Source organism: Diabrotica undecimpunctata, chromosome 1, assembly GCF_040954645.1.
Source record: "Diabrotica undecimpunctata isolate CICGRU chromosome 1, icDiaUnde3, whole genome shotgun sequence".
NCBI lineage: Eukaryota > Metazoa > Arthropoda > Insecta > Coleoptera > Chrysomelidae > Diabrotica > Diabrotica undecimpunctata.
Genome location: NC_092803.1, coordinates 122,757,886 through 122,775,984, shown reverse-complemented (window position 1 = coordinate 122,775,984; position 18,099 = coordinate 122,757,886). Strand labels below are relative to the sequence as shown.

Sequence of the window (18,099 nt, the reverse complement as noted above, 5' to 3'; positions counted from 1 at the left end):
TATATATATATATATATATGTATATATATATATGTATATATATACATATATATATATATATGTATATATATATATATATATATATATATATATATATATATATATATATATATATATGTATGTATATATCAACTTTTCTCACACTAATACAAATCTAAAACTCACAGGACAATTTACTATAAGTAAAACTAAAAGTATATAAATATATTTCACAAAGGTCTTAAACTTGCAGCAGGAAAAATTCAGTCCTCTTTTGTAGTTTACTTGGGTATCCAACGTAAGAACATGCAATGATAATTCACCTTTACTCTTATTTTAATGTTAATTAGCATACCACGTCGCAAAACCAAAACCACTCGACGCTGACGAGGCATGGAAAAACCACATTGACCGTGTAAAGGGACGCGAGCCATCACAATGGCCCAGCAGCATTTTCCACACAAGTTACCCATTCTCTCGCTATCCATTGTACTTGGTTTACAGTAAGAGACCTTCTCCAGCTGCTGAAAAATACGATCCACACCGCTCCTGGTTGGATCACTTGGATCGTCTTGCCGAGCTCGACAAACTCTATCCCTCTTTATGGCCTTCAGTTGGAAGCAAAAGACCGACTCCAATTAAGGTAAGAATCTCTTTTATATAATTATATAATCATGTCTGTAGTTTATAACCAGTGTCGCGATCATATCGAAATACGTTAAACGACATCAGATTTAAATTCGCATCTAGAGATTTCCGTGGTATCATAGGGATATCAGAGCTTTGAGTTTCATATTTTAGTCTCCAGGGTCATTGTTAAAATTTTCTTGCTTTTATACAGTATCTAAATTTTACTTTTACCTGAATTTTATCAATATTACATTTCAGTCGCTTTTAATATTTTACATTTTTATTATGAAATAATTTTGTTATGAAATAATATTTTATGTTAAAGTTCTATTTTTATTGAATTTTTTTTAGAGGTATAGACATGTAAGTTGGTAACACTTTTTTAACTGTCGGCCATTTTGACAGCTGTCAAGTGATTAATGTTAAGTTGGGTGTGGAATTTTAGTTTAAATAGACTTGACGCCTAAACAACGCCAAATTGTACAAATTTATTTTGAAAATTGTGCTTCTGTTCAAAATACATATCGCATGTCGAAATATATATACATACGTGTCCATCCACTTTATGGAAGATTTTGCGGAAAGATCTTGTTTTAAGTGCTTACAAAATTCCAACTCATGCAAAAATTGAAGGTACATCATCACGTGAAATGCGTAGATTCGTAGATTCGTTGAGTGGGTCCAAAGTGGGTGAGATTGCCGTTGATTCAAATTTTCATAAGTGAATTTTGTTTAGCGATGAAGCTCACTTTTGGTTGAATGGCTACGTTAACGAACAAAACTACCCTATTTGGAGTTAAGATAATCCTCAGATGTAGGTTAAGAAACCATTATATCCAAAAAAACTGACTATTTGGTGTGCTTTATGATCTGGTAGAATCACTAGATCGTACTTTTTGACAAACTATGCTAGCCAGAACGTTATATTTAATGGTGACCGCTATAGAGCCACGATTACTGCCTTTTTCATTCCCCAATTAAACAAACATGATGTGCAGGAGTTGTTATTTTAATAAGAAATGATTGACCACCTTTATGACAACATTCGCTGCGTTATTGCCGATATCCGACGACAAATATTGGAAAAGGTGATTAAAAATTGGACCTCCAGATTAGACTATGCCAGAGCCAATCATGCTAGAAATCATATTTAAATTATAATGCCAAAAGATTATCTTTTAAATAAAGTCAATTTATAAAAATCATATTTGTCATTCCATTTTAAAGTTCTATCATCATCATCAGTAGCTTGACAACCCTTTCTGGGTCCTGGCTTGTTCTAGGATTTTCCGCCATTCTGTTCTGTTCCTTGCTTTGTTTTTCCAGTTGGTAATCTTAAGTGTTTTCAGATCTTGTTCTACTTGTTCCATGTATCTAAGTTTGGGTCTTCCCTTTGACCTTCTCCCTACTGGTGTTTGCCTCATTATATGTTTTGGTGTTTCAGTCTCCAACATCCGTTCAACATGGCCCATTCAGCGCAGACGTCCGATCTTTATGGATGTTATGACCTCGGGTTTATTCTATGCTGTGTATAGTTCAAAATTATATCTTCTGCGCCATATGTCATTTTCTTTCACCCCCTTATATATGTGTCTAAGGATTTTTCGTTCAAACGTACCTAATAGGTTCTCATCGCTTTTCGACAGTGTCCATGTCTCTGATCCATATACAAGGACCGGTTTTTTCAGGGTCTTGTATATTTTGCATTTGGTTTTTCTTGTGATGTTAGATCTTAGATGTTTAATTAGTCCATTATATGTTTTATTAGCGATATGTATTCTTCTCTTAACTTCTTCACTGACATTGTTATCTGCGGTAACTAGTGAACCTAGATATGTAAAATTTCTCACGCTTTCGATGTTATAGTCTCCTATAGTCAGATTCTGTAGGTTTGGCCTGTCGATTTGCTGGCCTTCATGTATTTGGTTTTTATTTCGTTAATGTTTAGGCCACTGTTCTGTGCCGTTCTTTCTATCGCATTAAATGCTTCTATCATCTCTCTTTCGTTTCTAGCTATGATATCAATATCATCTGCAAATGCCAATATTTGTACACTTTTTGTTATTATTGTTCCTCTGGTGTTGACTTTTAACTCTCTAAGTATTTTCTCTAATATGATGTTGAATGAAATACAGGATAGGGGATCTCCCTGTCGCAGGCCCGTTCTCACATGGATTGTATCTGTTAGTGCGTTTTGAATTCAAATTTTGCTTTGTACTTTAAGTGTTTCTTTTACTATATTAATGCGTTGAGTTGGAATACTAAACTCTTTCAGTACATGAATCAGAAATTCTCGATGGATGCTATCATAGGCACTCTCAAAATCAATGAAAAGATGATGTGTGTATATATTAAATTCACTAGTCTTTTCCAAGATTTGCCTAAAGACGAAGATCTGATCTATTGTAGACTTCTGCCTGCACAAACCACATTGATATCCCCCAAATATTTGTTCCACATATGTTTTCAATAGGTCATCATTCAAAGTTCTATACCTCTAAAAAAACACCCTTTATATATTATTATTCTATTAAGTATACTATATCAAATAAAAAAGCAACGGCAAAATTTTCTACAAATATTTTTTTCACTCTAAAATCGAAAATTTTTATCACTGGAAGTAAAAATTGTTAAGCAGTTGCCCTCACCTCCTAATGTGATGAAGAGGAACGTTGAATATCCATACGATTTAAAAATTATATTAGAGAATTCAATGCTCAGTCCAAACAGAAACCCTAATAGTATTTACAGATCTACATATCTACATTATAATATAAAACAAAGTCGTAAATCGTTTTAGTTACACCATTTATAACTCTAGAATGGCTGTACCCACGGTTCGTAGACTTACCACGGTTGCCTCTTCCGACTGGGGTGGGGATGCTTGAGTTACGTCACCAGAGTACACAAGAATAAAAAACCCATTTATTCGCGATTGAAACTGAATGTAGAGGGCAGGTCGATTGCAGTGTTGATTGGTTGAAGGGGAAGAATTACGTCACGAGAGTACAATTTCGGGCTTAATGTTCATTGATTAGGTGGAAGAGGCAACCGTAGTAAGTCTACGAACCGTGGGCTGTACCACTGTTTTTATTTAAGTATGTATATTTAGTTATTTGGATAGCCCTGAATAGTAGAATAACCAATAAAATATCTAATGTCTATGTATACAATAAAACTGTCTATGTATACTATGTCTACAAAACTATGTATGAACTATGTATACAAAACATATTTTACACATATTTAATTTTTTGGATTCGTTTAAGCCCCGAATAGCAGAATAACTATTACAATATTATAAAGATTTACAGAAAAAATTAATCTTGATCTTAGGGGTATTTTTTTTAGATGTTGGTAACATTCCAACAAACTGTCAATATTAAAGAAATTTCATCGTAGACAGCGAGGCTTCCTGATCAGTGGCATATCCTTTTTACTAATGATCTTGGTTGAATTTACCAAGTTTTGTTTTTAAAAGCTTTAGCTAAATAGTAGTTTGTATTGAGTCTTGAATTCTTTTAATGTCAAAGTGTAGCGAAATAGACTTTTAGAATATTATTTTCGCTTACAAAAAATAGGTATCATTAAGTCCAACACTAAAAGTACGGGTAGTTGTTATAATAAACCTTTTTGAAAAAAAAAATATAACTTCAAGGTCCCAATATCAATTTTAAATTTAAATAATACAATATTACAATATACAATACAATATACAATATTATATAATAATACGTTCTAATACAATATTAGAACGTTTAATGTATTCTGTGACTAGAAAAGACACCTAATATAAAAAATATTCTGTAAATAAAGTTATCCATATGCAAAGAACAAGCGGACGAATCTTATTAAATTATCAAACAGTTTTTTACCAAATAATATACGTACTAAATATCAATTATATTTCTTATAATTTTAATATTATGCTAAATGACAGCATCTCTTAATTTATATTGTTTTTTCTATTACAGCCTGGTGAGTTTGCTCCTCGTCCATCTGAAGTAGCTTTTAACTACGCTGGCCAACCAATTTACACCCGTGGAGGGTTGTATCCAAGTAAGAAACTATTCGACGACATTTTAAACCCTTCTCCAAATCTCCCTGTATCCGCTGTATCTCGTGATCCCTTCTGGTGGGATTCTCCTCTCAAACCCGCTTCTGTGCACAACCCATGGGGCAAATCCCCATTCTATCTCCGCGACTCATATCTTTCCCCAGTCAAGAGGACGTTCCTGTGGGACAAACACCCCGTTAGGCCGTTCGGTAAGTTCCTTTACTAATTGCGCATTCCTCACCGCTGTGGTTTGGAGAGATTATATCAAAATCATGTATCCCATCAAAATATAACATATATACACTGAGAAAAGTATATTTCAGAATCAGTTACAAATAATTGGACACTATATTATTAGAAATTCTTGGAAAAAGTCCTTGATTATTTAAAAGAGAAAAGAATACAATATTATAGAAGCACCATAAACGCCTACTGATAAAACTGTTTAAGAAGATCGAAATATTATATAGAAAAAAATATGTTTTTAAATAGCAAAACCAACAGCTCTGGAAAAAGGATTAAATAACTTATAGAAACGCATAAAATTCTGTGTTTAAAAGCGTTAAAAAAATGTAACTTCTTGAGAAATTATAAGTAAGCTTGTGCAATTTCCTCTAGAATAAACTAATTCGGTTTGTTTTAGTTCGCTAGATTTGATAATCACTCTAAATGTAACGATTATAACATAAGGATAAATTAAGAAACTATATTAAAAGTTTTATACACGAACGAGAAAAAACTTATATTTGAAATATATTTTTAAAGAAGCCTAAAGAGGAACAAGAAAATTTTAATATGAACTGGATCTTCGTATTGTTGATAATAAATTTTCAAGATCTAAAAATAAATCTATTTAAATTTATTCTTAGATCGTATGTTTTAAGAAGCAACGTTGAAAGACATAACTGGTCTTAACTGGACTAAAAGCAGGTACTACCACTGACTTACATTATGATTATCTAAAAATATTTAGAAATATAAGTACCTGGAATGTACAATAAATGGATAACAGTGTTCCCACCACAAAATAAGACACAATTTCACTTTAAAATAAGTTTATTTTGACGTTTATATTTCCACAATTTCGAACGATTTTAAAGTAAAATTTTGACTTATTCCAATAAAAATAGATCCAGAACAAGAAAATAGATTCAGAACAAAAAAGTAAAAAGCAAAAAAGTAGATTCGGAACATAAAATATTTATAGAATTGGGCAAGCCAGGCCAGGTAAACATGAAACAGCTGCAATGTAATCAATGCACGGTTTTCATGTGATCAACCTATGCAGAAAAAAACTATCTACAAAGCAACAAAAAAGAATTTTTCTACTCTACAAATATATTACACTTCAAAGCAATATCAAAAAGATAATAATGACAAATTATGATAGATGTTAATAAAATAGAAAATTTTGCACGTAAGCACAACAATAATAAAAATATAGAGGTATTATTTACATCTTAAAATGGAAGAAATAGAAATAAAATAGAATAAATATATTCATGATCAAAGACTCTTAACGAATACTAAAATTTTTATATTCAACCAAATTATATTATACGATATTTATTGTACATATTTTCTCAGTATATTTTAAGACAATATAATAAAATTAATTCAATAATATTTACTAAACTACCATGAGATGCGGCACCATGATATTGTCGAGATGATGCGACTTCACTGCCATTTTATCCAATTTTCTTTGGGCGAATACTAAAACTCTTTCCGTTTAGATGTCGAATATATCAATCAAAATAATAAGATTAATTTGACTAAAAACAAGTTACTACATTAATCATGGTTTGACCATTCCAGTTTCCAAAGCTACAATAGCTATTTGGATCGCCAACCTTCCAAAGAAGATGGCACAATAAGCAGAAAAAATTATTCATCAACTGCAAAGAATACTAGACTTATACAGATTAGAGTAGAGTATAATAAATATTGCACTCTGTATTCTTGGATATTAGTCAGACCTTTGATGAGATTTAGTATGAAGACTTTGATAGAAAATCCTTAAAATGTCGCCCTCGCTGAAATTTATTAAATCCCATCGCACTGGCAGAACATATGTAACATAACTATAACTAAGTTTACAATGATTCTAGCTAGGTCAGATGTTTTTAGAGGTAATTAAATCTTCATCGAAAGATATAAACTAAATAGTTCAAAATCTATATTGGGCAAACATGCAAGAAATACTTAACCGCGTTGGTGGACATCGAGATCGGTGGCGGTGTATTAGTAACAAAATAATCATAAAAATAATTTTTGGAATTAACAATTAAATAAATTAAAAATATGATAAATGATTCAGAGTCGAGATTTCTTTGAAATGGTTCAGATAATCTACAAATACTTAGCTGTGTTTAACCCCATAAGGCACGTTCGACGATGTACTCTCAAGATTGACATATAAAAGCAATTATTAAATTAAAATTCTAAACTAAACAATGAAAATTAAAATTTATAAGTATCTAAAAAAATTTTTAGAGAAGCTTGAAAAACATTGGATAAAGATTGCAGGTTATAAAACGAAATATAAAAGACATGACCGTTTGTTTAGTACTTATAATATAATGAACCCGACCCTAATATAAATGTTCCTATTTAAGACATGAAGCATTGTTTTGTTTTTGTTTTTGTTAGGAACAGTGTTTCCAAAACAATGCTTCAAAACTAAGAATAGCGCAAAGAAGGATGAACCGTTAAATGATAGGGTTAACAATAAAAGACAAGATCACAAACAAAGACTTACGAAACAGAACCAGAGTTACAGATGTTCTGGAGAGAGCTTGGATATTGAAATAAAAATGGGCTGGCCACGTAACATGTATGAAGGATGGTAGATGGACTCGCAAGTTAACCGCATGGAGACTAAAAACAGCTAAACGGAACAGAGGAAAACCACCTACACGATGGCAAGATGATCTGCGAAAGATGACGAAAAATTGGATACATACTGCACAAGACTAGCTCTGGTCTGCAACCTGGTGCAGACTACCACATACACTATGGATCCAAATAGGGGAGGCCTATATCCTGCACTGAACTTAAAATTAAAACGTTTAGAGACGATACTGTTATTATAGCAACTTACAAAATTTCAGCAGAACTTTCTGATCCTTTTTAAAATTGTTTTGGATAGCTAGAAATGAGCATATAAAAACTACATATAAAACTTTAATATATCAGTTAATGATATCTAAATTAGTAGATGCAATGAAAAAAAAAACGTAGAAGAACAAATGTAGATGACGTAATACAACGCGCTGTTTCACTGAAGTGGTCTTGGCTAGGTCATGTTGCCAGACCAGATAATACTAGATGGACTAAAAAGCATCGTACAGTAGAGAACTTGATTACATAAGAAAGGAGTGGGTTGACCTCCAAAAAGATAGTTGAACGATGCAAAAAAAAGCTGGAAGGTAATGGCACCAGGAGCAAGAGAGAAATTAAAATGTAAAAATAAAAATAAATTATTTATGCATGTAAAATATATAGACGGAATTAAAGTACTAAAATTATACGAGGAAAAAGCAAAATATAGCAAATCTAACTTTGCTTTTTTTTGTAGAATACCGCACTAAATACAAAATATGCTTTTGATTACTATATTACTTAGTAAATCTAACAATTCACCAAAATTTGTAGTTACTATTTACCAATGAAACAATTAAACAAATATATACCAAACACTATGAACAAATAAAAGCAGTTAACTTTTGGATTTTTGAAAAACAAATGCGCCAATCAAGTCGCTTCATCTGGGCAAGACTCATAACAGTGAATGCAATTCTTAAAAAATTAAAACTCAGTAACGCTATGATAATAATTACAAGCTTTTTTACTTACTTAAACCTTATTCATTCATTTATAACAATGAAAAATACAGAAAACATTATGTAAATATATTAGAAAAAATGTTTGGTTTTGTTTGTAAAGGTAGAATAATTAAACTTCATATGAGTATTTAATTGTTAAAAATTATATGCAAGTATAGTAAAAAGATTGTTCCAATGTGTAAGTAGTAAATCTTGTCCTGTGAAGTATATTATAAAGTGGCTAAATACCCCCACAGAGGTTACGCCGTTTAAACTCTATATATCTATATTATGAGGTAGATTAGTACTTATTTTTTTTTTGTTTAATTATCTTAGATATTTTTCACCACAGTTTTCTATCTCTTAGATTTTTCTCTCTATTACCGTACACCTACACTATTGAGGTCCTTTGTTACTTTTTTTATCCATGTAGATCTTGGTTTTTCACGTCTTCTTTTGACAGCTGGTGTCCATTTTAGTATTGATGTAGATGGTCCAGATCTCCATAGATGTCCTAGCCATTTTGTTCTTTGTATATGCATGCATGTATAAGTTAAATATCGTGTTTATATGAGATTAAGCCACAATATATTGTAATGAAAATTACATTTTATAATTATTGTTTGACGTTCGACTTCCACTCCAGAAGCGTATATCTTCTTTAGTTTCTTTTAGCAGCTGATGGTTCGCTCCTTGTTTTTATTCGTTTTTATTTATTTTTATTGGTCTTAATATTGCCCTTAGTATTTTCCTTTCTAGTATTTTAAGGTCTTCCTCTTGCTTTTTTTTCATGCCAAGAGTTTCGGCTGTGTACATCATCGCCGGTAGAATTATTGTTTTGTATATCCTCATTTTAGATTTCTTGCTCAGTAATTTTTTTAGTAGTTATTAATTTGCATGATATACCTTACTTGTTGTAATTATCCTTTCTTTAATTTCTGTTTCTCTTGCTCCATTGTTTGTTAATAATATTTTCAAGTACTTAAACTTTTTAACTTCTTCAAATATAAATACGTTCTCCTAATCTAATCTTTTCTTTCCAATTTTTTTATTAAATCTCATTATTTTTGTTTTCTCTTTATTTATTATTTATTTGTCATTTTCTCGTTTTAAGTATACCTTTGTTGATTTTCCTTACTACATATTCCAGAACAAGATTAAACAGATTAACTGATAATGAGTCTCTTTGTCTAACTCCTTTATTTATAACTAATTCCTATGTGTCTCCAACTTGGGTTTTTACACTTACTACAGATCTACTTGTTGTCGTTGTTATTAATAGCTACCAGTAATTACGACCTTTTTATTGAAACGAATGCTTGTTGGAAGTCTATAAAAAGCAGTTCAATTTATATTTTATATCCATGAACTTTCTCCATAAATTGTTTAACTGTATGCATTGCATCTGTTGTTGACAAGCCTTTAGTGAATCCGCATTGATACTGTCCTAAGATATTTGTCGTAGCTTCGGCCACCCTTCGTTGTAATAAAATTGACATGATTTTATATGTTGTGTTTAATAGTGCCAATCCCCTGTAATTATTACAAATTTGTTGGTGCCTTTTTTTATGAATAGTGATAATTTGTCATTTACACCATTTTTTTGACATTTTTCTTCTTTCTATATGACTTTCATTAAATTGTATAGTTTTTCTTAGGTTGCCTCCACCATATTTTAGGAATTCTAAACTTATGGGGTTTTATCGTTGCGGTTACAATTTATAATCTCCTCAACTTCGTTGGTTCTTTCGTTGGTTTTTTTAGTTGATTTCTGATCGTCATGATTTCTTCGACTACGTTTTCAATTAGCATGCTGCTAAAGCTGCTACTTAGCAAGTTGCTATCAACAAGTCCTCACAGTCACTTCGTCTAGGGACTAGCAACCCCAATGGAGTCTTACCTTGCCATGTAATCAATTCCTTTTGTAACTTACACGTCATAATTTATAATTTTAAAAAATGTAACTCAAAGTTAATCTAACAACAAGGGTTTTTACCCATATATTTAGTGGCTTCAAACATGTAAATCCAGATAGCACTAATGATGGAATATTAATTCCGAAAACGTTCTGTGATGTAGCCCGATAAGGTTTTTATTGTTATACCTTTTACAAAGGAACTTCTTAAATAAAATTTTTGTCATACATGGTATATAGCTAACTGCGGGAATTTAGTTTCTTTGTGAATATAATAATATATTAAGTACCAGTTGTCTGCTGAAAGCGTTAATTGTATATAACCAAGTTAAGATTTAATTTAGTATCAAATTAACAAAACCAAATGTTTAAAAATGTATAAAGGGTTCAGATTTTGTGTTTTAGTGTTTAAAATAAAAACATAATATAAACAAATACTAGTAACTAATTAATGTATATTGCTAACTAACCATAATTTTTAAATTCAAACTAATTTATTTGATGGTTGGGTATCCAGTTTGGAAGCCGAAACGTCAGATATAATAATCCCAATTTATTAATTCTGGTTAATTCCCGATAATTATTAATTTCTTTTGTTGCCTCATTTTTTATTTATCAATAGTTGTAATTTTTTTTAATATTCTACTATTTGATAAAAATTTCTTATCAAATGTAAGGTGTTTTTTTTTAATTTGTGTATTTGAGAAAATTTTCCAAAAATTGTAACAAGCTAGTCACATAAACATTTAACGAAGTTTTAGTTCAACTAGTCATATTGTCGTTAACTTATATATTCCCTATAAGATATTTACATTTTCTAGCAGAAAAATGATCTCAACCAAGTTGATGAGTTATAGCTTTTGGATTTATTGTTTGGGTCATCTTAATACCTATAATGGAACCTGTTGATCAATCTTTTGAATTTCTACTTTAAGACTTTAGACTTCAGTAGCTGAAATTTGCTGAGAGAAAATTTTATACTTCGAGCAGAGAGAGCAAAAGCCACTGTGGTAGATTTTCCTGTGACGCCAATGATGCTAACGATAGTAGGTTGTGGTTTCATCTCTCTACTTTGGCTTACAGTTAGTGTGATGTAAGTTAAGTAGGTAAGCAATTTTGTCTGGTATATATGTGGAAGATATCCTATATGGCGGTTTAGGTAACTCAGAGGTGAGTGTATCCGGCTTTGGTGCCGAATGATTTGACTTCGATCTCTGCTACAAAAATCAAAAAGATTTCTGAGTTTGCTGTTTCGAAGGCCGTGACTATACTTAGTCGTTAGGATTTAACGTTAAACTGTAAAACCTGTATATCTGTATACGCTTGATACATATCACAGGTTTGTGCACATGGTTAGAGGACCACAATAGATCTGAAAAGGTCGCTGTGGAATAGACCAAAAATCTCCTACGTCCACAATTGAGAATCGCACTTTAAGAAGAAGAATATTATTATGTAAAATAGTAAAACGAAGATGCAGTAGTATGAAGAACAAATCCTAAGTTTTCCTTTTTTCTTTTTTAAGAGATATCTTTGTAGAAGCTTCTTATGATTTTTGGAAAATTCAACAGTGATATTGGAATGTTTTGGTGGGATATTTTTTTTGATATATTTTTTGTTGCAAATCAAATTTAAAACGCTAATCTTCCGAGATTTTTCCCAGAGTTTTCCCAGATTTTTAAAACGGATGGGTATTTTTGGTAAAACATTTTTTTTATATTTTGTAGCATACTTTAGCACTAGATATTAGAAAATTTTCAAATTCCTTTTTTAGATTTTGTATCTTAAATAATAATGTCCCACTTTATAGTATAGTCAGTAGTTAGTAGTTTTTGGACTGAATGTTAGTTAACTTAGGAAAATTAGAGACTTTTAAAACAATATGCCTGAACATTTAAACGGTTATACGTAATATAAATATACTAATAATTAATAACTGTAAATCTGTTGAAACATACATTGATTATTAAATACAGCAAACATTTTTTTCATAATTTAGCAACAAAATGATTTAAGCATGAAATATGTAAACATTCTCAAAAAATGCTTTCGTGATCTGTCGAGACACATTCTTCCCAAATATTTATTGCAAAAAATTAAAACAAGAACATACAAAAACATTACTTTTTAAGCTTACGTGGCGTAAAAAGGATCCAAAACATCAAGAATTAAGAGGGCAAAGACAGAGATCAGGGCAAAATATCTGAAATGAAAAACGTTAATGAATAGAGAAAGAAGTGAAAACTTCAAAAGACCACCATAAGTCAAAAATATAAATAAATGATATTGAACGGAAAAAAAAACGAACACATCAGCAGAATAGATGGCATGAGAATAATCCATCAATGTAGCACACAAATCTCCAACAAGCGGAAGTATTGAATATCTGTGGTAAAGATCTAGTGATACCATGAATTAGCTATTAAGAAATCAGAAAGTATTAGGCAATATTGGCCATTATAAGGATGGAAGAAGAAGAAAAAATATATATAACACATTGATAATATACCCTGTCATAAATGGATCACTGACGCGGAGCAAATTCAAACCTATTGAAGCTATTTTCAAGTATCATTATTCAAGGTTAAGCTCGGTTTCACCTGATTAATACACAAACCATGTTGTATCAAAGCGTAGATTGATCACAAAACGTAGAACGTAAGGACAATAGGTGCTTTTAATAGTTAAAACAACCCATTCAACCTAAAAAAATTATATAAAAAACTGAGCTTAGAAGTGCTATAGTGCCAGGACAATGATTTTAATCTAAATATGGTTTTATAAAAAATAGGAAAAAAAATAACATGTAAATTAATTCAAGTATTTGATACTTTTATTTTAATCTATGGCAGCTTCATTTTTCTCCATTTGTGTACTGCATAATATCAAATATTTTTAACCTCTAAGTTACTTTTCTTAGTAATTATAGTATGTGTACTGTTTTATTACTTCAATCAACTTCGTACCGTATATTCGTAATATGGTTTTTAAACTAGACTATATGGCATTTGTGTGTGTGTGTGTGTGTGTGTGTGTGTGTGAGAGAGATGGCATTAGACAAAAAATCTTTTTGCCACAGAAAATTGTTATAAGGATGTTTAAATTTTTATTTTAGAATCGCTCATAAACTTGATTAGAATATTATATATAGATTTGTCAGAATAAGATAACAGATTGCTTATGTTAACTGGTAGGCTAATATTGAGATCAATTAAACCTAAATATAGGCTTCGAGTCTGTTCCCATATGGCATTTCTATATGATCTTACAAATAAAACGTATTTTCAGTTATTTGTATCAAAGTAGATAACAAATCTTCGTAGTCTTGAAATATTTTTTCTTTGTAGTATTTTCTTGAATTTAAATGTTTTTCCATTCATATTGGCGTTTTCGAATTTATCATCCTACTATTAAGATTTTGTGCAGTTTTTGTTTATTCATATTTGCCCAGAGCCTGTGGTGCTGGTCCATGTTTTATGTGTTGGTGGTTTTCATAATTTTCAAGTGCAAAATTTTCTTTTCATTGTTTGTCTCACCGGTTTTATTGCAATCATTTTAGGCTTTGTTCTTTAAGTCTCTTCTGATTTGTATTTTTTCATCACTTAACGTATATTTGCTTTTAGTAAGTGGTGACCATTGTTTTAAGTTGAACCTCTACATATCTGTATATCTTGGAAAACTTTCCATGGTTACTGTTTTGCAATGAAGTACCTAGTCAGTAATAGATTTTTCTCTTCTCGTATCTTTTTCTATGTCAATGTATATACACTTCTCAACAATTTAAGTGGATATTATAAAAATGTGTATTTTATTTTTTGTTCATAAGGTCAAATAGAAAAATGGAGTGATATAAATAAAGATTTATTTTTACTTCGTATTTTTATACAGATGAACCAAAAGAAAGAAATTCTTTAAGAAAAAAAAATAGAAAATAAACAATAATTGTAAAATTAACAACCTAAAATTTCTATTCCTGCTCAATTTCTAATATCCCGAAAAGAAAAATAATTAGTATTTGGCGACACCTCTGTGTCGCCTTAGTGCTCTAACTCTATTATTAAACCTCTTATTAAATTATTGATGAACTGCGGCGGTATACGTTCCCAAATCGCGCGTAATGTATTGGCCAACTGATCTAAGGTTTGGCGCGGTTGAAGGAGCCTGTTTTGTTGCCTAGACATTTCGGCCCAAACATATTCAATGCAATTCATATCAGGTGAACACGGTGGACACTCCATTCTTGTAATGCAATGAGCTTCTATACACTTGTTGACAATTCTCGCACGGTGAGGGCGAGCATTATCATCAATCAGAACAAATTGTTCGCCTATTGCACAAAAAATGGAACAACTATTGGTACTATGACTCTGTCTCGATATCGTGTAGCAGTCATTGTCTCATTAATTAAGACGACTAAGTCCGTGCGATCGTCAAAACATATGCCTCCCCACACGCAAACAGATCCACCTTCAAAAAGAGTGGTTGGGGCTCTCAGATTTTTATTGTAACGCTGTCCTCTTTCCCTCCACACCAATATTCGGCCATCATTCGTATACAAACAAAATCTGAACTCGTCAGTAAAGAGACAATTCCTACAATTTCATCGCCAAGCGATATCTGAATGCACGCTGCTCCCTAGTTAGTCGTGGATGGGTAGCACGCCGTCTAGCCCTTAAATTAGATGCATGTAACCGTCTTCTGACAGTTTGACTGGTAATCGCATGCCTGAAAATACTGTTAATTCTGGAAGCCGTGAATGTTGGGTTTCTTCTTGCAGTCAGAACTACAAAACGGTCTTGTCGACGAGTTGTAGATCGTTATCTTCCTCCTCCATGCCTGTATGTAGAAGATCCAGTTGCTACATACCGATTTATCACATATCATATATCATACCATGCACGACTTATCACACTTTGCCACACATTTAGCCTCATAGCAACCTTTTGTTGAGTTATGCTTTGTTGGATCCAACGAACTAATTACTCGAGCTGCACTAGTTCTAAACGTCTTTCCAGCATAATGTTTTTGTGATAAATAGATTTCTTGACTTAACAACTCGTAAAGCTAATACAAGCACTTTTATACAAATGATATATTCATGTTAGGAACAACATATCTCTCTTTGTACGAGATAAGGGCCGTTAAGAATAGGGAGAAAAAAACCACATGTAAAAAATATTGGCGATAAAGATAGCATATAGAGTATAATAGTACAGGCAATTATTTTAAAAATAGTTTTATATGTTAATTTTAGGAATTTTAAAATTATCCACTTCAATTGTTGAGTAGTGTATTTCTTTATGGGGAAATTTCCCATTTAATATTTTTAGTTCAGGTACGGATATACGTTTTTATTTATTTTTATTCACTTATTATTTCTTCTTCCTATTTGCCTAATTTGTAAATATGCCAAGTATTTTACGTTAAAAGTAGACTAGGCACTTTTCCTTGCTTCTCGCAACCGATCGTCCATATTTCTAAACCTACTTGAAAACAGTTTAAAAACAGTTTATATATCTAAAATTTACCTCTACCCTACTCATTTCTTTTTTAACCTCTTGTTTTATAAATTTTTAAAATAATGAAGTATTTATAGGTTACTTTATTTATACATTGTTACAGCGTCACAGTACAAAGGTACTGTGACGCTTCGACGAAATATTAAAAATTATTCATTTTTGGTCAAAAACTGTGATAAATGTTCAGGCGAATCATACTATTATGTAATATAACTAATACTTATAAACTTTTACTTTTTTCACTAATATTCAGTCTATAAATTATCCAAATACTAAATTAATGTTTACTATCTCTGCAAAATAGTTTTATCATATTTGACTATTTTTAAAGTAAGATTACTTTCAGAAAAAACCATTAAAAAATGTATATTTACTGTTCTATTTTAAATATAATTAATTTATTAACTTTTTATATTAGAAAAAGTTTTTTGTCCAATTTCATTTTCATATAAAAAACAACAAATTCTATTTTGTTTATTTCTGTTCCTTTTTTAATACATAAACAAATAATACAAGTCAATAGGCGCGCAATATCCAAAAATTTAATTGTTGTCAAGCAGTACGTTATTTTATCTACCTTACAAAAATTATGAGATATTGAGAATGAAATATTGAGATATTCCTAGATCTAGTCAAACGTGGTAAAACCTAACTTTGAATCTTAAAAATGTGAACAACGCTTATAATATTACATAAAATATTATTTGTATAAATCGTAGACCTTATTTTAAATATTAGATATGTATATTTTTGTCTAGTTTGTCAATAGTAGATTACATCTTAATTTTTTTTTCATATAAAGGTTTTCTAAATGAGCGTTGGATACATATGAAATTGAAAAGCTGTTATATATCATTTGTAATTTTTTTGACATTTGTTAAAAATCTGACTTGTTTTAACGTTACAATTATCAATAGATTATTTCCTCCAAGTCCGTTATTGATTGTTATAAACGAGATTTCTACGTCTTCACACGATAACCAACTGCTTAGAATTTTCCATACTGGGTTAATATACTATCTTCGTTATTTAACCTATTTATACTCCCAATAAAATAACATTTTTTAGAAATATTTTTCAAGTTACCTATTAAAAAAAAAGAAATTACATTATAGTACATTGAACAATTATTACGCCAATGAATACTAAATTTAAGTGCTCAAATAATAGTAATACATAATAATATACCAATAAAGAAATATTGCGTACTTTTTATATTCTGCAGAGTTACAAAATACGATATTTTTTTAATATCGCAAAACTTTTTGAAATGCAAACAAATCTAACAATTTTGAAGCCAAGCTTCCATACTGGCGTTGTATTACTTTTTTTCTATAGTAAAATGTAAAGGGGAGCGCCACGTTTCACCACGACACGACATCACGAAAGTAGCGCCACGAAATAGCGGTCTTCACATCGCGCATCGGTTCAATACTCTCCATCAATTAGTTTTTAACCATCATATATTTATTCTAAGCAGGTTTAAATTAAAAACTGCATAAAAAATAACTAACAAAATAAAGACATTAATTGAAAAGTAAAAAATTAAAAGAATATCTGTCAATAAAAGATTTAGTAAAACAAACAGAAAAATAAAAGATCGATACTAGAATTCGGTTCGTAACGATTGTCGAACGGTCAAAATTTAAAAATTATCATAAATATCATCCAATTCATAACAATATTGAATCATATGTTTAAATTTTTATTCCAGACACCTCTGGTTTTAACATAATTTTATATAAATACAAAGTTGGATTTTTATAATTATCTTTCCGACTATTATATTGTGCAAGAAACAGAGGTATTAGTAACATTTTAAGTTGAATTTTTATATTTATACTTTGGAAGAGGATTCTAAATCAGCACATCTTAAATATGTTTTTTACGAAGTAGCAGTTACAGTAAACAATTGAAAGAGTCCATTTACGCGACGTGGAGAGTCCGTTATACAACGTGTAAGCTTTTTCAATTTTATTAAAACCTATAAAAATAATAAATAAATAATAAAATTACTTTTTTTTTAAATATTTAAATATTTTAAGTACAGAAAACATAGTATAAAGCTTCGCGATAGGTTACAGTATCTCCAGCTCTACACCACCTTTTTTTTAAATTCCTTCAGAGTTAAGAACTTTTTCGATGAAGAACCATTGAGCTCTTTATGGTGAT

General features: G+C 30.6%; 1 protein-coding gene across 4 annotated transcripts in view; it reads left to right on the top strand.

The window, feature by feature from the left end:
• Positions 1-18,099, top strand: part of Mf (myofilin) — an 80,362-nt gene that overhangs the window by 61,189 nt on the left and 1,074 nt on the right. For 3 of the 4 annotated variants that reach the window (XM_072519365.1, XM_072519372.1, XM_072519367.1), the window contains exons 4-5: positions 330-622; positions 4,584-4,875. In XM_072519365.1, coding sequence (XP_072375466.1) covers positions 330-622; positions 4,584-4,875 — 585 coding nt within the window. The remainder of the gene's footprint in view (positions 1-329; positions 623-4,583; positions 4,876-18,099) is intronic. The other variant, XM_072519374.1, reaches the window with a different exon arrangement.